Here is a 22,309-nt window from a genome sequence, read left to right on the forward strand (position 1 = left end):
ACTTAGTAAGACTGGAAATTAACAGTTGATATTTTTGTTAGAGGCCTACCAGAAGTAAACTGTACAATCTGAAAATACTGAATTATTCTTCGAAAAGTATTGTCAAAGAATTTGTAGAATCCTGCTCTAGGTTTACAGGTGCATTCAAAAAGGGGCAGATGTAAACACTCATGGACTATTGTGCTCCAGGTTCCTGGTGATGAATAATTACACTTCAGGCCTAACCTTGTCAGATTTTGAAGAAATAAACTGCTGATAGAAAGATGTAAAAGTACTACAGACCACTGTTGTTAAAAATCATATAATATAGTTATTCTTAGTGACATGTTTTAAACTGATACTTGTTTGCAGAATAAGCTATGGTTGGAGTCCTATGATATGAATTCTTTGGAATTAATCTGGTGTACAATGTGTTGTTATCTCTCCATTGTAACTGTGTGACTCAGAATAACTTTTCAATAAAAAAATGTCTGGTTTTGTATATTTTTATTCAAGCCTGCTTTTCTCATGAAAACTGAGTAGGCAGGTTGTTTTCTGGCTGATTTACCTGTTCTTGACGGGGACTATAGTCACTAAAAATACTAGCAAAATTTGAAAGAAGGGTAGAGGTGTCAGAGAAATTCCCCCAACTTGTGTCTGTGTTTAGCTTAAGATCTTCTACAGCAGGTGCTAATCTCATGTCAGAGTAAGTGAGGGGGGTGGACTGAGAAAGTAAGATGAAAATGTTTGAGTCTAAATTTTGCTAGTCTTGTGCACAGTAGAACACTTTTCCATGCACTCTCTTGAGGTTCCTTCATTAGTACAGTATCAGTCTGGGTTTTTTCACAGCAAATTTGATGGATGAAACCACCTGACTCTGGGCCCTGTTGTCAGGTGTACTGGCTCTGGGTGTCAGGGTTGTGGAAGTTGATGAGTTGCTGGTGTACTCAGTGCTATAATTACAAGTTCTATTAATGCACTTCAGGGATGTGTGACCTTAACTATTGGTGTCCCTTAACTATTTGTGTTTGTACTGCAGATAAATACAGTACTTGTGTAAGTGGAACTTAAGACTGAGCCTGACTACAGCTTGTGTAAAGGTATTTGGTAAATAGCTTAAAACTGCAACTTACGTGCCAAAAACATAAATGTTCTGCTCCGAGCTTCCTACAGGCTCCTGGAGCCCACTTGGTACAAACATTCCTGTCCTGTCCTTTGCTGTTACCCACAGGTGAGCTAGCAGGGCTGAATGCTGAGTAGGTACATGTGTACTACAGGTAGAAAATGAACTGCTGTACTCACATTCTTTGTCTAGAACTGGAATCCTTGGCTGTTTTTTTTCTTATTGTCAGAATTATGTGAAGTCCCTGTGAATGACCACATGAATTATTTGTGCTGTGGTGAATTCCATGATGAATCCTCCTGTACTGGAAATATGCACACGCATGTGTTACAGATCTGCATCCCAGCTTTGGCTGTACTACACAGCATGGACATGCAGATATATTTTGTTTCTGTTTGGGATGAAATATTGTGGGTGCTGCTGTGAAAAAGCTGGCAAACCTGATTCAGTAAGCACCTTGTCTTGCTAGGCTTCTGTGTACCTACCCCTAAAAACCCCCCAGAAGTCAGCTGTGACTCAGATTGTTTTGGGTTGGGCTTTTTGTTTATTTTTTAAGTCACTGTGGTTTTGTGTTTTCAGTTTTCTCATTTTTGGTTCTATTCCTTGTGAATCATCCAGATTATTGGGAGGGGGGTGGTGTTAGAGTGAGAGAACTTGTAATAGCAGCTTGTTCAGTTTCAGTATTTCCTGCCTCCAAGTTGGATCGTGTGATTGTCTCTGGGTTTCAGAGGGCTGTTTTGGACTGTGCAAAGATAGTCAGTGAAAGGGCCAAGAACCTGTTTTATAACAGTGTCACAAATTTAGGGAGCATAGATATTTTAAAATTCTGGATTTAATACTTCCATAAATCTTGTAGTGCATGAAGACCATCAGGAGTGAAATGTGACATGGGTATTCTGAGGTCACTGGATGTTATTCCTCATTTTAAGTAAATAATGGAAAGAAAGAATGCTAATGTTTGTCTACTGCACCTGTTGTATTAATAATAAAGTAAAAAATGTTTTGATAAAAACTTAGAAGGCTACATGTGAAATCAGAATCTGTGTGAACTGGTTTTGTGTTGAAGAAATTCAGATCTGCTTCACATAGCTCTCTCTTGTTTCCCTCAGGGCTTCCTGAAAGTTTTTGTGGAGTTGATATCATTCTAGTGATTTTGTTCTGGCATTCTCTAAATCTTCCATGTGCCTACCTACATTTAGGTATTTTAGCGAGAGAAACACGTTTTGAAAAAGAAGCAGGGTTCAGTTTTAATCTGGAATTTGATCAAGACATGATTGAAGGTACTGAATGGAATTTTGTCCAACTGCCCCTCCCTCGCTGCCCCCCATCCTCCCTCCCCTGCCCCAGAAAAAAAAGCTTTTATGATGGGGCAAGTAGAATTTGGGAAGGCTAGGCTGGACTGGAAGGTGGAACATTAGCCTTTCTGGGGAAGGAATAGTAAGTTTCTCTGTTTTGGTACAACACAGTCTTGTGATATTTGTGTTTGTTGATCTCCTATGAACAAAGCAAATAAATATTCTCATTTTACAGATTAGAATACAAAAAACACTTGTATTGATTAAAGTCATTATTGTTTGTAAATAGCCGTATTGGGACTGAGATATAGAAGTTCCTAATGACACCTTTTAGTCATTCTTCAGAAAAAGGCTGAACTAAATTATGAAAGGAAAAGGTAACTTGGATCTATGTATAAATCATTAACAAAAATAATTGCCTAAATGTTCTTGTAATAAATGTTAGGCATTTTTAAATGAGTTTACAGCCACCCAGGATATGCTGTGGTTTTGTCATACCTTACTGCCATTTATAATCAGGTTCCTGAATTAGAAACAAGAGACAGAGCTTGAAGAAACTGCATGTTAGAAAAAAAAAGGTGTAGGTAAGATGTCCATAATCTGTATCCGTAGTATTCTTCAGTAATCTACTCATTATCCTTTTTCTTCTACCATATGAGATCCAGTAACATGATTACCTGGAAGTAGGCATTAGATCTAAGATTTTTAGTATCCGTGTGGAATCTTACATCTTCTTTTTCATAGCCTTATATATGTCCTCATTGTGTAAAGTACCTGATTAGTTGGCACTACTCTTCTAATACAGCATCCTTGCTGTTTTCACAAGTTACAGATTGCTTGCAGAATCTCTTCCAAATGCACCTTTGTTTAAACTTGACCACTCATATTTACCTGTTTTTAAAGTTACAAACTTTCAGTTTCCCCTGTAGCAAGGACACAACTTTTTTCCCTTTTGGCTAATGAATTTTTTTTTTAAAAAACCTAATTTTAATGTCTTCAGTTTCAGCATCAATTGTTGTAACAGAAAAAAGCAAAACTATTCATAGGTCAAACAGAATGACATAGTGAAAAGAAACATGTATGATACTCTAGAACTGAAACTGCTCTTCTCTGGTACTTGTATATGTAAACTTTCTGGAGGAGGAGCTATAGCTTACTATACCCTGGAGTCCCACCTAAGATTCAGGCTTCCAGAGGCTATCATGGTGCAAAACCTGAGTAAGACCTGACCTAGTCTCAATGGTGAAACATGAGAACCTTAAAATTACTTGGCCTTTTACTGAGCAATGCTTTGTTGATACCCAGAACTAAATGTAGTGAGATGTTGATGTTGAATGTGCTTGGTTCTTACACATGCCTTCATAGTATTTTTCTGTCAGGCAGAATTAATTTTAGACATCAAGTTGTTGTGCATCACCTTTCTCTCTTTACTTGTTTTTACGGTTGTACTTTTTTGTGAAAATGTGAGATCTTTTACCGCTGGCTTTGAGAGAAGAACTCCAAAATGGGAGTTCACGTACAGAACAGAAAGACCCATCCCAATTTACGACTCACTGAAGAATCATTTCACTGTCTTTGTCCCTAGAGTTCAGGCGCTGTGCAGCCAGAGTAACTGACCACACAATTCTTGGGTTTTGTTCTACTTGAGTAGAAGAAAAGTAGTGTATGGATAGTGACAGTGTTGTATAATATCCCAAGAAAAGATAAATGCCATCTGAAAGACAGTGGTATTTATATATAAAAATGTCTCCTCGTGGAAAGCAAACTGTGAATGCAGTTGATCAGCTGCAGTATGTAGCATCTGGCAGGAAAATGCCACGTAAGTGAGCATCATGGTATAATAGTTGTGTGCATTTTTTTAATGAAAATCTTTACTCACTCCTGGTGAGTAAAAGATGCTCTGTGGAAGCAGCTGCTGAAAATTCAGCATATGGTTTTGCAAATGCACAAAGGCCTGAGTTGCTGTAGTTTGGGGAGCTACTTGCACGTGTAAAGGACACGTGAAAGGCTTGTGTTTGGAACGTTATCTGTTTTTTTTCCCCTACTGTAACCACCAATACTACCTCTCTACAAACCTTGCTTATCTCTGTCACTTGATAACCACAGCTCCAGCACTACTACTGCTAAGGACTACTTGTGAGCAGGGATTTTCAGTGTTTGAACAAACATCTAGACAATTACCAGTTTCAGCTACTTAATCTAAGCAGTTATCTGATTTGACAGTTTGCTTTTAATAAAACGTGATGCAGAACATCAAGCAATAATACTATTCTTAGTACACATACTGCTTACCTTCAAAACACTGTAAATCATTAATTAGCTCACTCGCATCTACAGAAAGAGTGGTTCACATGAAAGGACACTGTCTGGAGGAGTCTGGGGTTTGAAACCTGTTGGGAAGTGCCGTGGTGCCCTCACCATGCCCCCCTCCTAGGTTGGGGGAAATGCCCTCCAGTGAATCGGTGTCACAGCGCTGCCGGCCGGACGTGCGGGATGGAGCTCAGGTGGCTGAAAAAACAAGGCAAATCTAAAAGCCCGCGTATGTATTTCAGCCTCAGTCGCTGTGTTAAGGGAGGTCCTGTGACAGGTGCTGAGGTGGAGGGAGGTTTCTCTGCGGCTTCGTTTCGTTCACCGGTTTGGCCACCGGTGCTTGATGTTGCCGCGTCTGTCAACCCGAGCAGGAGGCAGCTTTCCCCCACACGACAGCCCGGAGGCAGAACACGGAGACAAGCCCCGTGCGCCTCCCAAGGCGGGGCCGATCTCGGCCCCTGGGGACGGATCCCATCCCTGGGGACGGATCCCATCCCTGGGGACAGACCCCGCGGGATCCCCTCAGGGAGCGCCCTGGAGGGGGGAGGGCCGAAGGGGTTAAGGGCGCCCCGCCCCCCGGGCGCGCGCATTGGCGGGGCGGTGGCAGCGGCGGCCAATGGCGGCGCGCGGCGGCGGGGCCGCGCCAATGGGGGCGGGCGGGGGCGGCGCGGCGGGCGCGCGGCTGAATGGGGAGCACAAAGCGGGGCCGGGACGCGCCGCCGCCGTGCCCGGCAGAGCCCCGCACCGACACCGCTCCGCCGGCAGCGCGGGGAGGCGGCGCCGGGACCCCGCCTCGCTTTTGCCGGTTTTTTTGCTTTTTAATTATTTTTTTTTTTCCTTCCTCTTACCCTTCAGGTCTGCCGGTTTCTCCCCTTTTTCCCCCCCGTGCCTGTGGAAGAGGCTCTGCGGCCGCCCGAAGGCACCGCGGCGTAGCGGCAGCGGCGGCCGTGTGCATGAGCAGCGCGTTTGCCGCCGGCCGTGCCTTGCCGCCGGGGCTCCGCCGCTGGGAGGCGAGGCGAGGCAGGAGCGCCGCCGCAGCCCGGCCCGCCCCGGGCAATCCCCCCGCCGCGCCCCTCGGGCAGGGGATGCTCCCGCTGCCGCCGGCTGCCGCATCCCTGCGAGCCTGAGCCTCCGCCCGCTCCTCGCCGACCGGCCCGCGGCGAAGCGCCCGCCTTGCGCGCGGCCCCGAGCGGCGGGGGCCGGGCGGGCGCGGTGCGGGTGCGCTGCGATGCGGGTCCCCCGCGGCGCCCCGAGCCCCTGCGGCTGCCGCCGCGCGGCTGAGGGTGAGCGGCCGTGAGCCGGGGGCGTCCCGGGCCCCGCGGGGCCAAGCGCGCTCGGCGGTGTCGAAGCGCCGGGGCCGGCGATGGCGCTGCCCTGAGCGTCCCGCCGGGGACACCCCGGCTCCGGGGACGCCCGGCTGCTCCGGAGACTTTGGGGGCTTTTGCTGGGTTTGCCTTTTCTTTTTTTTTTTTTTTTCTTTTCTTTTCCCCCCCTAACTTTTTTTTCCCTGCCCGCTGCCTTTTGGTGTTTTTTTTCTTCTCGTCCCCTGTGCGTGCCCGGCGGTTGTCCCCTCGCCCGCGGCCCCGTCCCTCAGGGCATGTCCCGGTCCAACAGCGTGAGCCCCCCGGGCTTCGGCGGTCCCGCGCCCTGGGCAGGCACCGAGCAGCACCGCTCGGCCTGGGGCGAGGCGGAGGCCCGAGCCAATGGCTACTCCTACCCGCCGCCTCCCAACAGGTCCTCGGGCAAGAAGGCCTCCCGCATGTCGAGCAGGTGGAGGAGCGAGGAAGACTACGAGCCCCGTAGCCGCGGGGAGAGCGGCTGCAGGATGATGAGCTTTAGGTCCAAATCAGCCTGGCAGGAGCACAGTGACGACAGCCGACGTCACCGGTCCCGCCACCCGCCTGGCAGTGATTCCCCCGCTGCCCCCAACAATGCCAGCCCCCGACAGCTGGGGGAGCAAGGGGAGGTGCGGCCCCGCTCGGTGGAGCTGGGGCTGGAGGAGAAACGCATCAAGGCCAAGATTGAGGAGCTGGAGGAAGAGGACGGGGACGAGGGGGACTCCGAGGCGGCCTTCTCCATGGGCAGTTGTTGCAGTAGCCTGTTGCAAATCTTCAGGTCCAAGAAGTTCCAGTCTGAGAAACTGGAACGCCTCTACCAGCGCTACTTCTTTCGGCTTAACCAGAGCAGCCTCACCATGCTCATGGCCGTGCTGGTGCTGGTCTGTGTGGTCATGCTGATCTTCCATGCGGCGCACGGCCACTATGAGGTATCCTACGTCGTGGTGCTCTCCCTGGCCATCCTGCTGATGGTGGTGCTGTGCATGGTGTGCAACCGCAACGACTTCCACCAGGACCACATGTGGTTGGCATGCTACTCTGTCATCCTGGTGATCCTGGCCGTGCAAGTCGTAGGAGTTCTGCTGGTGTGGCCCAGGAGCGCCTCAGAGGGCATCTGGTGGACCGTCTTCTTTATCTACAGCATCTACACACTGCTGCCCGTGCGGATGAGGGCCGCGGTCATCAGCGGGGTGGTGCTCTCCGCCATCCACCTGGCCGTCTCCCTCAAGATCAACGCAGAGGATAAGTTTCTCCTGAAGCAGGTAGGCAAGCCCTGAGGGGTTTGGGAGTGCGCTCAGCATTGAAAGGCAAGGGAAGCAGCGTTGTCTGACTTCCACAGGCCTGCCCAATGCTGGAAGGCTGACAGGGCTTTTGGTTGAACCCCTTGGTCACTACTGCTGGGTGGGATGCTGTACAATGTGGTAAATAGCATGTAATCTTACCTTTTTCTATAGCTTTGCTGTTTTCTCATTTCTGCTAAGTTAAGGCTCTAAACATGCAAGAAATGTGCCTTACTGGGTTCCCATGACAGCTACTCCAGCAGTGTCAGCCAGCCCTGCTAATGCCCTTCAGCTGTATTTAATGTAAACAGCCTTGTGCTCAGCACACCTGTGGAAGGGTATCTGCGCGTGCTGCCATGTTTCTGAGAAATGTGGGGAGGATCTGGCTGTTTTTATGAGCTAGAGGTTATCTTTGTGTGGCACTCTTGAGTTCGAGTGTGGGTTCCGTGTAAAGCGCGGAGCTTGGTTGTTGGAAAGCATGCTCCACGGGAATGTCGGGTAGGCTTTTGGTTTAGCAGGAAGGTGTTTTGCTCTGAGATGTGCTGGAAATATCTACAGTGAAGAAGCCCAGAGTTCATATACAGCCAGAAAAAAAAGTATGAGAAAAGTGCAAATGCAGGTTATTATTTAGCTGTGATATCATGTTTAACTGAAGCAGTTCAGTTCACGGGAACAATAAGACTATTATAAAATGCATTACAATGCAATTTTTAATTACCATATCTGTATAAACAACAGCAGTACAAGGCGCCACTCTTCTTTTCAAGTAAAGCAAGCAGCCTCGGGACTCATGTGCTTTAAGCTTTCCACACACCGAGGCAATCAGGAAACCATCAACTTAAAATGCTGAAGCTGTGAGGCAATTGTCATCCTTCTGATGTGCGGGACTCTGAACAGGGATGAGCCTGTCACAGAATCAGCCCTGATGCTTGGGTGAACCCAGGGATTGTTTATTAAAATCAGGTGTTTGTTAGCTTTACAGCCCTATCACATATTACAAAATAAAGCTTTGCGTGCAGTGCCTCCCTTGAGTCTTAGTTCTGAGTTGTTTTGAGTTCCACCTATGACAGTGGCAGGAGAAGTTGTAGGGCTTAAATAAAACCTCTTAAGGATGAGGCTGTCACTGCTCTGCCATATAAAATTGCCTATGAAATCACTCTCTTCTCCCTCTTGCCCATTTAAGCCTGCTTGGACAGTTTCTGGCTTTGTTCTTAGTTTCTTACAGATATTTTTATAAACTGTGCATGGCATATTTTTCTTATGTTTCCTGTAAATGTCTTGTTGTGCACTTCCAGCAGAGAATACACTGTGAGTGGGACAGTTGCTGTTTTTCTGCTTGACTTGAAAAAGTTTGCTAATGGCATGAACTCTTCCCCACTGGGGCTCTGGTCCTGCAAAGCCTTCTGAATGCTCTTGGCTTTGAAAACAGAGACTTGTCCTATTGAATTCAGTGTATTTGGAGACTGTATCCTTACATATAAAGGTAAAGCCCATCATGATTATAGCCAGAAGACCTGGCAGTCTGTTATGAGCAGAGCTGAATTTGTAGGATCTTAAGGAGTGCATAAAATATCATCATACTATAAAGTGTTGATAACTGCATTTTAGTAGGAAGGAGCCTACATTACAAAGGACAAATGACTGACTCTCTCAGTGGAGAATTTGGATGATTACAGCTCCCTCCCTTTCTGAACTGCAGGGTTATTTGTAAGAGGTTGGGCTTGTGTATTAAGTGTGCACTTGTCAAAGGTAAAAGCATGGGCAGTAGGTGATGGTGCAGAATGCACAAATCTGTGCATTGCACAGTTGCTTTCCCTTTCATACTAATGCTGTTTTTTTTCCTGCAGTTTGACAGTAAACATTCAGTTAATGAGGAATGTCCTAGGAGTACTCTTACTTTGTTTTCAAAGGCAGAGTGTCTCTTCACATTGCCTGCTTTATTTTTCCTACTCACACCGTCTGTATCTTGCTGTGGTCTACGCTGGCGTAGCTCTGGCTGAATTCAGTGGGGTTGTACAAGGCCAAGAATCAGATTCCTTGCACGTTTGTGTATGAGCATGGGCTTCTATCTCTGGCTGTCTGAGAGAAGAGTCTGTTGTGCTGAGCACATCGTCTCACAGCTACTAACAGGCCTTCCTCACTGGGGCTGTATCTCGTTGCCGTGGAAATCGGTCGTGTTCAGCTCTGTCCCCCCTAATGGCACGCAAGCCCTATTTTCCTCCTTCAAACTACCAGGGGCGAAGGCAGATGAAGAACCAGATAAATTGAGAAGAGGGAGTTAAGTTGTTTTCAGTGACTTCACGCTGGCAGTCACATCAAGCCTGTGTTTTGTGGAGCCGGAGTGGATGTGAATGCATTCGTGACTATGTGACCAGATGGTACTTTATACCCGGCAGTCACAGAAGAAAGGCAAGTTAGATATGTATCCCCTTTCATCTGTTTTTCATGGCATTTTTAACTATAATACCTGAGCAAGTGCTTCTTCATGGGGCTGTTTGCTTTTAATCCTCTCCCAGTTGTTTCCAAGCTACAAGAAATCATACACTGACATTCAAAGCTGGGAGACTCTTGTGTAGACTCCTGAGCACTTTTATGAGGCTCAGCAGCCTGTTAAAAACTCCTCTTTCTCAAGAAAGTGAAATTCTTGGGTTTTAAGTCCCTTTTGGAAGAAAGGCAGCTTGCTAGATTCCGTTGCTGAGGATACATGGTTTTATTGTCTGAATTATCTTCTTTTACCATTACTGCACTTCTTTGTCACCAAACTCTCTGTTGAAAGTCTGTGATAGTCAGACTTCATGAAAGGGTTAATGCAGTTGGCTGTTTCTGAATCGGTAAAGTGACAGGAGTAGGTAGTTCTGATTATTCAGTCTTAACGGAGCTGCTTTTTTTTAATAATTCTTCTGGGAACACTGCATTTGGAATGTAGGCTCTGACTTCTGTTTGCTACCTGGAGGAGTCTGGGGTCTGTATTTTTTTTTTAAAAGAGTACCCTGAGCACCCTTATCAAAAGCAGTGGGTCTACATGGTACCTCTGTGTCTGATTGGGTAGGGGCAATGGTCTTGGCTTCTTGAATTGATGTTTGATTGAAACAAAAAATGCTAATTAATACAAAAATTATTTCATTATATTAAAAAGTTATTCAGTGCTGAGGGAGGGGAATTTACTTTACAGAGCATAGTGAATAGATGATGCTCCACCGACTACAAATCTTGATTGCTTAAAAGTGGTGGTGGTGGGGGTTGTGTTTCTGTGCTCCATTAATTCTAGAGGGACTTCTTTTGAATTTAGTGGGGAGGTGATGACTGCATTTGCCTTTAGGTTTATATCTTTGTGTTATCCTGGGACAGTTTGGATTACAAATGTGTTTCATTGCACTGAAGTCTGTCATCTTCTCTTTGTATATAAATGTATCTTTTCCAGGCCAGCCTTTTCCATGTGTTGGTTTCCATACACTTTCAGACTCTGAAAACACACTGAGCTCCCCAATTCGCATAAGAATTACTTTGTCTGAGTGAGGTTTTCTAATATTTAACTGAGAAAGAGATATAGTATTTCCCAGTAAACTGCCTTGCATTCACAGCCAAGATGACACAGGTTTACTGTCCATTCCAATCGGAACGAGCTGCCAGGCTGGCCCACGGACTTGTACAGGCACATGGGAAGCGCTCGCAGCGTACGGGCTGCTGATGCATAACTGAAATCATGTGAGGAGCCCAGCTGCCCTCAGTGCAGATAGTCTTGAGTAAGCATTGGCGTTTTTGTAAGACTAGGGGCTAAGGGACAAGGAATTTCACAAGAGAGTTTATTGGGCTCTGAATCAGACTTAAAAAGGGATGGGGATTGTGTGTGGGAGTGGGTGCGGGACTAGGGGTAAGGGATAAGAATGCCATATAGACAAACATCAAACAAACCTGTGGACTGAGGTTAGATTTACTCCTATTTTCCCATCCAAGCCTCTTTTATTGTAACTTTCTGAGGTTCCTTGTTCAAGCATACATTGAAGCCTTGTAGTTTATTAACTCAGTGAAAGTGAGTGAGTGTTAAGGTACCATGAAAAATAAATACCTTTTTTTGTTTGGTTGGTTTTGTGTTTTTTGTTTGTTTGTTTTTTTGGCTTGTGTCAGTAACCTTATTGAAAGAGAAGCTGAAATGTACTGGACTCTTTCCTCCCCAAATACTTCTGCAAACCTTCTGCGAAGGATCTCTGATAGCAAAGTTCTGAACAGCTGCCCCTGCACATGGCTTTTTTTTACGGTGCTCTGACTCAAGGCTCCTGATGTTGATCTCCTTCTTGCTCGACCCTTTTCTGTATGTCTCCATCATAACAGCATTACATTAATACTCCTCATCCTTCACTTCTGAGAACTGTGTATGTGTTGGCCTTTCATTCTGTCAGTCCATGTTAATGGTACGTGATTGATCTGCAGCTGCATGGTGGCTCTCTTGAAAGTGCAGCATTTCAGTTTAACCATTTCTAGGAAGATGCTGGTATGAAAACATATGCAATCTCTTGTTTCCCTTTTTCTATATAAACTGTCACTTCAGTAGGGCTAAAAACAACTTCATAATGTAACGGCGTGTCTTCTTGAATCTTGTGGATGTCTCCTAGCATCTGGTAAAGATGCTTTTTAGATGCAGTTTGAATGGCATTCAACAAGAAATTAGTCACAAAGTAGGAGAAATGATACTGTGTGTTCCATCTCAGCCTCAGCATGCTGAAGATATGTAGCTGATGACTGATTTCAAGAAGACAAATTCTCAGAAGTATGTTAATCAAGTCACTGTATTGTGCGTTCATTGTCGTCAAGCAGATTTTATTCATCAAGAAGGAGAGATGAGCTACCTGACAAGCAGATAATCCATGTGTTAGTTTTCCTGTGGTTGTGTTCTACTGCCTGTTCTACTTTTTCCACCTGGAAAATAAATTTGAGGAATGTTCATTTAGGATGTGCTTTTTAAGGTGCTTGGCCACATGGGGCCAGGTACTATGTGCCTCAAACAGCACTTAATGTCCTGTTCTGCATAAACATTGACAGCAGTAGGGCTCTCATGCAGCAGGAAGTGCTCCAGCACTGCTTGCTACTGAAGAATCTGCCTCAGCAGCAGTTGGACTGAAGTTAGAGAAAATTGATTTGCGGTCTTTTGTTCAGGGAAAAAATGGCAACCTCAAATATTCAGGAACTGTTGCACTGATAGTTGCCTCCTTAGTGTAATTCTGTATCAGAGGTAATTAAATAAATCCCTGAGGTATTGTGTATCAATTAGTCCTTTGTAGGAATATTATCTGTATCTCTAGGGAATGCATATGTTGCTTGGGGTTTACAAAGGCATATCTGTTTTTCTTATCTCCTAAATTACCCTATGATCCTGCCACCTCCTAATGTCCCCCCTTGCTTTATCTTCTTTCTCCCCACCATGAATTAGTTTAATATTTCACTGTAATGATCACTGGTATCAAAAGCTGTTAGTATGATAGTGTTAGAGTTCTGTGCGTCCAATTTTTCCATGTTCCTGTGTTCTTAATAGGTTTGTTGTCTTGATAAACTGACCCATTTGACTAACTTCTCTCAGCCTCATGGTGATAATCGCGGTCTTATAGCTGGTTTGGATCTTGGTGAATTGAAGATGAAACCTAATGGGGATGATTGAGGTGCATAGCAAAAGACTTGTCCTTCTAGGTATTTTTATGACATTTTTGGAAAGGCAGAGTGTGCTAGTTCTGTTTATTTCTGGAGAGGTGAAGACAGTTGAGCAAAGTGTTGGGATTCACTGAGATGCATGAGGTAAAAGGATAGCTTTCTGTGCCCTCATCTCACAAAGCAGTCCTTGACTCGTCCTTTAGAGTCCTGGGCTTGATGGCTTTGTCTGACACCAGTGTGCCCGCTGTTCTCTGTTAGAGACCTGCTCAAGGCAGGACATCTTATTTACATGGTCTCTTTTGATTAACCACATTCAGAAGATATATAAACCTGACAGCAGTGGATACAAAATGCTGATTTTCCTGGTGCTAAAGGCTCGCTGGAACTGGTCGTGCCCTCCTGGAGCCTGAATTGGCTCAGTGCTTCCTAAATACCCTTTTGCTCCGAGTTCGCTGTTGTGTGGGCAGCGCTGCCAAGGTCTGGGGTGGAAGAGGGCTGGGACTCAGCCCAGCTGGAATGTGAACTTTGGGCACCAGACTCTTTTCCAAGTGCATTCAATTTGCGACTGATTAGCTAATCTTTCAGTCATGTACCATAGCTCCTTCTCCGTCTTTCAAGAAAAGTGGAACAATTGCTAACTTTTTGGCCATTGCAGTAGTTGGAATAATTACGGTCTTTTGGGAATAGCTGATTTGGTAATCATATTTTAGTACTACTGGATGTTACTCTCATTTTCTAATTGAACTAAAAAACCCTTTCCTTCTGTCCTGATACAAGATGCAATGAAAAATCTCCAGCAGCAGCTGAGAAACCGAGAGGTAAAAATTGAAATTAATTTGACGGCAGCTTCCATGGGTGTGGAAAAGCGATCCACTCTGTAGCTGGTCGTGGCTTCTGAGAACCTGTGCTTTGAAAAGCTCCTGTCTTTGAATTCTTTTTTTTTTTTTTGCCCCTTCTCCTCTTTTTTTCCACTTCTCATCTTTTGTTTGTCCTTCCCATTTGTCTTTACTTACTTTTTTTTGTTTTTTTCCCTCCTTTTGTTCTTTTCTGTATTTGTTCTTTTTTTTATTGTCTTTTTTTCTATCTTGTTTTTTCTTGTTTTGTTTTCCTTCTTATTTTGTTTTCCCTGTGCAGGTGGGTGTGGTTCAGAGGAAATTCCCACTTTTGTTTGGGGAGGTAGAAGACAGGGCTCCAAGTTTTGCCAGCCTTGGGCAAGCTTTGTCCTCCTGTCTGCTTTATACTGTGGGATTTACATGGCACCTTGCACAGGTAATCTGTGCCCAGAAAATGTAACGTGGAGGGAGCTGGAGTGCACCAGAGTCTCCCTCGAGCCTTCCAGCTGCTACACAATTTTGTGATGTGCTACATGGGGTTTTTTTCATGGCCCAGAAGGATAGGACAGTGACAAAGTGTGTGCAAGGAATGTGAAGATTCACAGTTTCTTCCACAGGGAAGTGGGTGGAGTTCCTGTATAACTGCTGTGTGACTTTTTTCATCTCCTGTGAGTCCTGTGTTTTGATGTGGGATATACTCAGTGTTAGTTCCTTCCCTCCCTTGAAGTCTAGCCTGGTGATCTGAACTTGTGATATCTTTCATCCATGGGATGCTCTTTCTTCTTTTTGTTTTGACATTGATGATACTTTTAAAAAAATAATAATTTTTTTTTTTTTGGCTTTACCTGAGATTTATCCTACTGCTGCCAGAAACTTAATATGATTCATTATTCTGGAGTCCTTAGGCTAGGTAAAAACCCAAGGGGAAATCTCATGTGAATGAAAAAAACACAACCCCAAAGATATTAAAAAGGATAATGTAGTTATGAGGGGGTGTGGGAAACAGACAAGAATTTTAATATTTGTCTCCTGAACTCCTAAATGTTCTCACCTTATCATAAGAAAGCTTGAAGCTTCTAGCACTTACTAAGATCACACATAAAAGGACTGTCAGGCCAAGACAAGAGTCAAAATGCTCTTTAGCCCCTGCAGCTGGACCACTCCCAATGAAACCATCTGTGATGTTTTAGGATGGTGCTGAGTCTGGCCAGCTTCACCACTGACAGGTATAGGAATGCCATTGTTGAGCAGATTTGTGGTAGAATTCAGCATGAAATGGTCTTGTTCTGACACTCAGAGAAATGGACTCCACATTACATTTTAAAGCTCTGCCTTCTGCTTTCAGCCTTGCTCTTGAATGTTTGCAGAGCTCTGTCCCATCAGGACAGATAGGTAGATAGATCAGCCTGTGAACTGCTTCAGCCAGACACAGTCAGTTTTGCATCACAAAGATGATGCATTTACAAGTAGTAGAAGCCCCCACAGTTTCAAGAATTAATGGTGGCGGCGTTGGCATCACCACAGTATTGCTTCTGGTGCCAGGCTGGCCTCACTGATGCTGAGTAGGACTTTTGTTACAGCACTCACTATAGAAAGTTTCATTGTATTTTCAGGCTTTGTTCTGTAAATAAAATATTCTTATGTACTTTTTTTTTCTTTCATATTTTTAAGTCACTAATGCAATTGCCATGTATCCTTACTCCCTTCCCCAGACATCAGGAACACAAATCATATTTGTGTGTTGATGTTATCAGGACTGTCTGTAGTGTACATTGTATACTCATCATTTGTGGCTTCTCCTACTTCACAGTAGCAGAAATAGCAGAAGAGCAGTATATTTCAAAGCATCCTCAATCCTACCCTTATTTTGTTTATAATTCCTTTACCTAGACTGCTTCTCTTGCAGTTTGAGTGATGAGTTTCCAGATGAAATATTAAACTGCCTTTTCTTTTCATGAAAAGTTTTACACACCCATGTAATACCCATCAAATTTTTTACTGTGAATTGGGTCTTTGTGGTACTGCTGTGCTTGGCTATCATCCTCTCTTTTCCTGGGAAACCTTGCTTCTGGGAGGTTGAGTTTTGGGAATTAAAGCTGCTCTACAAATTTAACGTGCACATTCCACTAGTATCAGAGTGCATCTTTGCAGACAGTAAACAAAGGACTGTGCTGATGCAACAGAGGGAATAGAAATAAAGAAAGGTTTGTGTTTTCTCTTTTTCTTCTCCCCCAGACATTAGAAACCGATCTCTCAAAGCGGCAACTTACACAAACTGTTTATTCTTCAAATATGTTTGCAGCTTGTATAAGACATTCTGTCTCACTTCATAGTTAAAAGAAAAGGCTGTGACACTGCTTACAAGAATCTGTCATAAAATGTTGCTGATGCAAACAGTTCCCTGGCTGTATTTTCCCTTCCAGAAAAAGCCATGGCTCCTTCCCTAAATTCTCTGCTCTAGACTAAATGCTACAAGCACTGATCTCTGTGTCCCTCTGACTCTGAAAACTGAATTCTTAGAGCTAGCAATGTGGTAAGGGACTACTCAAATCAGTATTTCTGAAAACAGTAGTTTGCTGGCCAGCCTGCAGATGACAGAGCTACTCAGACATGCTTGCTGAGTGATGAACTCTTTCCATTTGCTGTAAGGTACCCAACAGCAGCTTTGTGTGTGTATTCTTGCTTAACATGTGGGTATTTATGCACAGAGTTGCACAAACAAGATGACCAAGGGATATGTTATTAATGAAGATGTTTCCCTCTGAATGGGATCTCTTTTTTTCTAGGCAGGTGGTTACTTGTAATCTCATAGAGGAAAGTAGGAAATGCTCTGTGGTTCTAAGGAAAGAGAATGCTCTGCAGCATGGTGGGAGAAGGTGTAATTACAATGTCAGTCTCACTCATGCTGAAAGCTAAATGCAGTCTCTAAAACTATAGTAGGTTTCTAGTGTGGGAACTGCTGTTGTGGTGGTGAACTATCTGGGTCTTAAGGCCAGAAAGGACTATCAAGCTCATTTAATGGTACTCACTGAACAATTTTTCTGTTCAGATGGCATGGAATTAAAAAAAAAGTTTAAATGCAGAATTGTACAATATTTTTCAGTTGAAAAAACAATCCGCAGTGATCTGTGACTGAAGGTGAACTGAAACAATACCTTTTTTCCTCTCTGCTTTTAGTAAGACAGGATTATAACACTCTGTGATGGAACATATTTGGAGTATTTCTCTACTTAAGTTGGTGGCATCTCCTTAAAACATAACACAGATGTGTTAGTTGTGAAAGGGTTCTGACATCATGCTTGGATTTCGTACTGGGTAATTATGTTCTTGCCTTTTTAATTGATATTGAACATGGCTTTTTTTTTTTTTTTTCTCCATTTCTATTCTGGACTTTTTAGCAGTACACCACCAAATAGCTGCTGTGCATATGTGGGTTTACTATCATATCTGAGAAATTTGCAAGGCTGTTGACAAGCCAGAAAAATGAGGGAACAGAATTTAGGCTTGTGTCTTCTTCATGGTGTCAGTATCCTGGAGCAAACATCACTTCCCTGGTATGACAGATGTACTGATAACTTTTGAAAGCTACAAAACCAGAGATGGAAGGGTTGAAGGATACTTCCAGAGGTCAGCTATGCCATCCTGCTGCACCAAGACCAAGTCAGCCTAAACCATTTGTGGCAGGTACTAATCACAAATCCATCTGAAAAAAAACTTCCTTTGTATATGTGCTCTGAGGGGTCACAAAGGTACTGATGTGTTTTCTCATTTGTTTGTTTTGTTGGTGGGTTTTTTGTTTTTATTTTTTTTAAGCAAGCAAGCACAGCCAGGGGTAGGAGCAGACAGTACAGAGGAGCTGTCCATCACTAGAGTTTTCTGACTATTAGCTGAAACTGGTGCTTAGTTTCACCTGCCTTTAGTTCCCACCCCACCCAAAGTCTGCCTTCTCTATTGTCCCAACGGTACATTTGAATGACATCTGGCACAGCTGGGTCTCATCCCTGGGTGAGGCCTTCCTGAAAGCACTGCAGTACAAGCAGTAAGCTTGAAGGTTTCATGTCCTTTCACAGGTGACTTCCCTTTTGGTGCCCAGTCCTTCTCAGCTGTTAGGATAGCTTAGGTAACTCTTAGCACTCCAGGACTGCTTCAGGGACTCTTAAAAGTGTATGCATTTTACAGCTGTGGTCGAAATGAGTGTGGAAAAAATACTTAAGGAAGTATTTCCTGCAAATATTTTCACTTCTCATTAGAGAAAGTTAAGGAGACTGCAGTTTTGTTTTTGCTTGTTTGTTTTCCATCTTCCCTAATGTAGGTAATGAGTATCTGGCTGTGTCATGACACTGAAGGTTTGTCCAAGTAATAATGTTTAGGAAAGGTAACACTGGGTGGATTAGTTAAACCACAGTATAGAGCCCACTATACAGAAATTATAGTCCACTGCTGAAACCACCTTACTTGTCTGTTTTAGATGTAAATGGACCAAGTTAATTTAATTCACTTCCAGAGGGAATGCAAACTAAATAAAGTCATGCTTGCTAAGAGAAGTGTTCTCACAGGTTTAAATAATTTTCTTCAATTTATTTTGATGAACTTTTCTAAACAGACCAATCTTTACTGTAATATCTCCAGGGTAAGACTGTAGCTTATGTAAGTCAGGAGTACTTTTTATTAACTTAGTGTATTGCCCTTATATGCAGTTTTCTGTTAGAAATAGTGCCACCCTCTGTGCTACATTCTGTCCCCCTTGGCAAGGGCTGGGGCCAGTTGTGATAGGGACAGAATCAAGAGAGGAGCTTATCTGTGATGTTTAGCCAGCCCTTGGCCCCATTTCCAAACTGCTTTTCAGCAGCCCTGGTCATGAGCGTCTCCTTGATGTGCCCGTTTCTGTACGAGGGGTGCTGCTCACACCTCATCCTTCACAGAGAAAGGATCTGCTGTCAGAGCATGGCCTCTTGGCTGGGGCTGAGACCAAACCTTTCCATTGCCAATTCCTTAGCAGCTGTGACTGGGACTGTGTGTCTGGGATCCCAGGTTGTTAAACACTGAGGTGGCAGGTGATGCTCTTCTGTGTCTTTCCTGGGAGAAGCTCCTTCTGTTTAATCCATTTGCAATACTCCATACGCCATTGAGCTGGTGCCTCGCTGCAGCCTGAGTGTATCTTCTGCGTGTCAGACTTCATGGGAAGATGCTGTGACAGCTCCCTGCCTGCCAAACCTCCTGCTGAAGGTTATTGGAGAAATATTGTGCTCCCTCCAAATGGGTGGCATTGTAACATTGGCTTGCTGGTGGAAATGGCATTTGGGTCCGGGCTGAGTGAAAGTGTTGATTTTTTTTCTTTTAGTAAAAGGGGGAAAAAAAACCCATGAAGAGTGCCTTCTGCACAAACAGTAGCCTTAGGCAGAGATGCAGTTTCCTGGGCTGAGTTAACTAACTTCTGAATCTTAATGGCCATGATACCTCCTCCTGCTGCTATTCCCTGTCCCAGCTAGATCTGAAAGAAATCTTACCTCTGTTCAGACCATACCCTAAACCATTGTTGCTTTGTCTGGTTGCTGTTTAGCACCACAAGAAATGAGTTGAAATCTAAATGCTTTCTGCCTATCACTAAAAATACCTTTTTCCCTCTGGCTTTTGCAAAATGCCTTTAACTCCCCTCAGGGCTTTTCTGTATGAAGGGACAGCTGGTGTAGAACAATAGTGACTGATTTACACTGATCAATCCTCACATTACTGAAAGGCATCTGTCTTGTACTAGGCACCCTGCAGTGCATAAGAGATGTTGATGGAAGACGTGTTTGCAGTGTCTCCTCTCTCCCCAGCCTTATTCCTCTGTAGGTTCTGGGGAAAAAAAAAAAAAACACAACTGGGAAGAAATACTGTAAAAATAAACAAAAAATAGTGAGAGGTGCATTTTTCTCTTCTTCCCTTAAGTGGTAATGGAGCATTGAGGCTCTGGTTTTCCAGTGCTTTGGCTGTGTGTACTTTACAGCATTTCCTGCCAAAAAGTCAAACTCAGGAACTGAAATGTTTTTTGCAGCCCAACTCAAGCAAAGTTAGTTTAGTCCATATATTTGGACCAAGGTAGTCTGGGAGGTGCACATGCACACCTGAGTGGGCAGCTCAGAGGGGTGGGTAATATCCAGTGAGAAAAAAGTGTCAAGGAGCTTGGAGCAAATGCAGCTGGAGGATGTTAAGGACATGTTAACATCCTGACAGGGACATATGCTGCTCTCAGACTTTGCTGGAGGGAAGGGCATAAAACCCTTTTCTGTGGAATCACAGAATGATTGGGTCAGAAGGGACCTTAAAGATCATCTAGTTCCAACACCGCTGCTGTGGACAGGGATACCTTCCACTAGGCAGATTACTCAGAGCCCCATCCATCCTGGCCTTGAACACTTCCAGGGATGCGGCATCCACAACTTCTCTGGGCAACCTGTTTCACTGTTTCACCATTCTATTTTTCCAGGAAACAAAACAGGAGAGAGGATGGCCAAGCATGATCTTTCCACTTGCTGCATCCCACCCTTCCTCTGCCTTTTCCTTGCTTTCACCTCTTCAGTGATGTAAACAGCCACAGGAGAAGGTCCCAGGCAGTGCAGTTCTGTGTTCCTGCCACTGGTGTTTATTTTTCTGGTGCACTTTATCTGTCCAGGTAACTAGAATGAGTCCTGGCAGCCATCAGCTTTCACTGACAGCGATCAAATAGTGTTGCTTACTGTCAAAAGAAAAGACAGTCGCATAAGGTGGCTGCAGGTTAAATCTCCATTGCCCTGTGCTCCACAGTGACAGCAGGGATCAGGTTATTTCAGTGCCTGTTACTTTCTCTTGCCTTGGTAAGAAGCTCCAAACTGTGTTAATGTTTTGAATGTCTCTGGCAGTTTGGTTAAAGTTTCCTTTTTGGTCTTTAAATAAACTGCAGTGGATAACTTTATGAAAAAACAATACTTCACTGATTCCCTCCATTTTTCTTTGGTGCAAGTGGAATGTGTGGTGCGAGCATGATCCAACAAGAGTTACTTTGGAAGACTCACCTATTGCACGGAATTCAAGTAGTGCCCGTTCCCTTGCACTTCATGTGAGGGCAATTAGTGCACGTGCATGGCAATTAGTGCTGCAAATGAAGTCGACACGGGTGTATTCTGCCTCTTTAATGGCTTGCTTTCCTCCTCTGCCAAAAGAGCAACCCAAGCAGTCTCAAAGGAACCTGCTGCCTTCTGATATTTAATTTGCTTCAGGCTTACCTTGGCATCCTGCCTCTTTCTTCTGCTGCCTGGCCTGGCCCACCTGCCTGTTCTCTACCAGCACTGCGAAGGAAACGATACCTATTTCTAGAAAATCAGGCCATGACTTGCCCGATGTGCTGCACTTGGGCCTTGCAGACATCCAGCATCATCTCTCCCTGACGTGCTTTGTCACTCCTGGTTCTTGACCTCTTTTCAGCAGAACATTGGGGTGGTTTCTGATGAGCTGCACTACAAGTGTCCTCACCTGGTGAAGGAACATGCCGGTGGAAAACTGCAGAGCAATTGTCCTGTTATCTGTCTTCTTGAACTAGATATCACAGTGATGGGGGCCTTAAAATATCTGTGTTATGCCGTGTTTATTTGTGACCAGCGATGACTCTGGAGTGTGTTTATGCTGGAGTATAATGGTCTGTCTCTAAACTCCATATATATGGAGTATGATTCTTAATCAAAATGTTAACTGTTCTGAAAGATTTTTAAAATGAGAGTGAATGGGAAAGGTCTGCAAAAAACTTCCAGCAGAATACTCAGTTATTGCAGGAAAAGTAAGGGATTAAAATACTAGAAGAGACCTACAAGTCACTGGCAGTAGGAGGAGGGCATGGAAGGGTAGGTGGGCCATGTTAAATTGATAATAAAGTTTTGGTGCAGGCCTCCTTCTATTGCCTTCTTCATTGTAGCCAAACACCTTGCACCATAGATCACCCATCTAGGTTTGTTTTTTAATGTTTGACAAGTTGTATTTTTACAGTGTCTTTTAATAGGAGGCTGGTAGTCTATGATATATATTTTTGAAATGTAAGCTGTTTTTTTTTTTCCCCCAGAAGCTGGGCAGGAATGCTCTGGATGGGAGTATGGAGTAACTAGCTTTAGTCTGAGTGGACACTGTAGGCCAGAAAAAGTTCAGCTTTAGTCTCTGTAAAATTCTTAGAGAACTCTTCCACTGGGGATGACACACTGGGTTAATGGTGTTACTTTGGGAGCCTTTTTTATGCACCAGTGATTACTGAGACAGTTCAAATGTGGGTCAATTTTTCTTTCTTTTTAAGTAGAGTTTGCTCAGACATGCAAGCTGTTGCTTTCTAGAAAATGTGGGTCAAGTGCTGTTTTGCCGAGGAAATCAGGAGGTTATTTACTTAGCTGGCACTAATAGTCAAGTGCTTCCTAACTTTCTTATGCTGAGATCCTATGCTGTTATGCTGATGTTTCTGTAATAGAAGTGTGAATTGAGCCATGATTTTCTGTCATCAGGACCACTGCCTTGT

At 44.2% G+C, this 22,309-nt stretch overlaps 1 protein-coding gene and 1 long non-coding RNA gene across 3 annotated transcripts in view; one reads left to right on the forward strand and one right to left on the reverse strand.

The window, feature by feature from the left end:
* The window catches only part of LOC114058106, a 14,077-nt gene extending 8,848 nt beyond the window's left edge, over window positions 1–5,229 (reverse strand). Inside the window, exon 1 of the long non-coding RNA XR_003571373.1 lies at window positions 4,690–5,229. This is a non-coding gene — a long non-coding RNA (uncharacterized LOC114058106). The remainder of the gene's footprint in view (window positions 1–4,689) is intronic.
* A 955-nt stretch (window positions 5,230–6,184) lies between these two features.
* Window positions 6,185–22,309, forward strand: part of ADCY5 (adenylate cyclase 5) — a 206,168-nt gene continuing 190,043 nt past the window's right edge. Inside the window, exons 1-2 of one of the 2 annotated variants that reach the window (XM_027885098.1) lie at window positions 7,018–7,114; window positions 7,186–7,306. In XM_027885098.1, the coding sequence (XP_027740899.1) occupies window positions 7,211–7,306 (96 nt within the window). In that variant the 5' untranslated portion in view covers window positions 7,018–7,114; window positions 7,186–7,210. Of the gene's footprint in view, window positions 7,307–22,309 lie in introns of both variants that reach the window. The other variant, XM_027885097.1, reaches the window with a different exon arrangement.

Source organism: Empidonax traillii, unplaced genomic scaffold, assembly GCF_003031625.1.
Source record: "Empidonax traillii isolate 1590-97213 ecotype Southwest subspecies unplaced genomic scaffold, ASM303162v1 scaffold161:size1573837, whole genome shotgun sequence".
In the NCBI taxonomy this organism is placed as follows: Eukaryota; Metazoa; Chordata; class Aves; order Passeriformes; family Tyrannidae; genus Empidonax; species Empidonax traillii.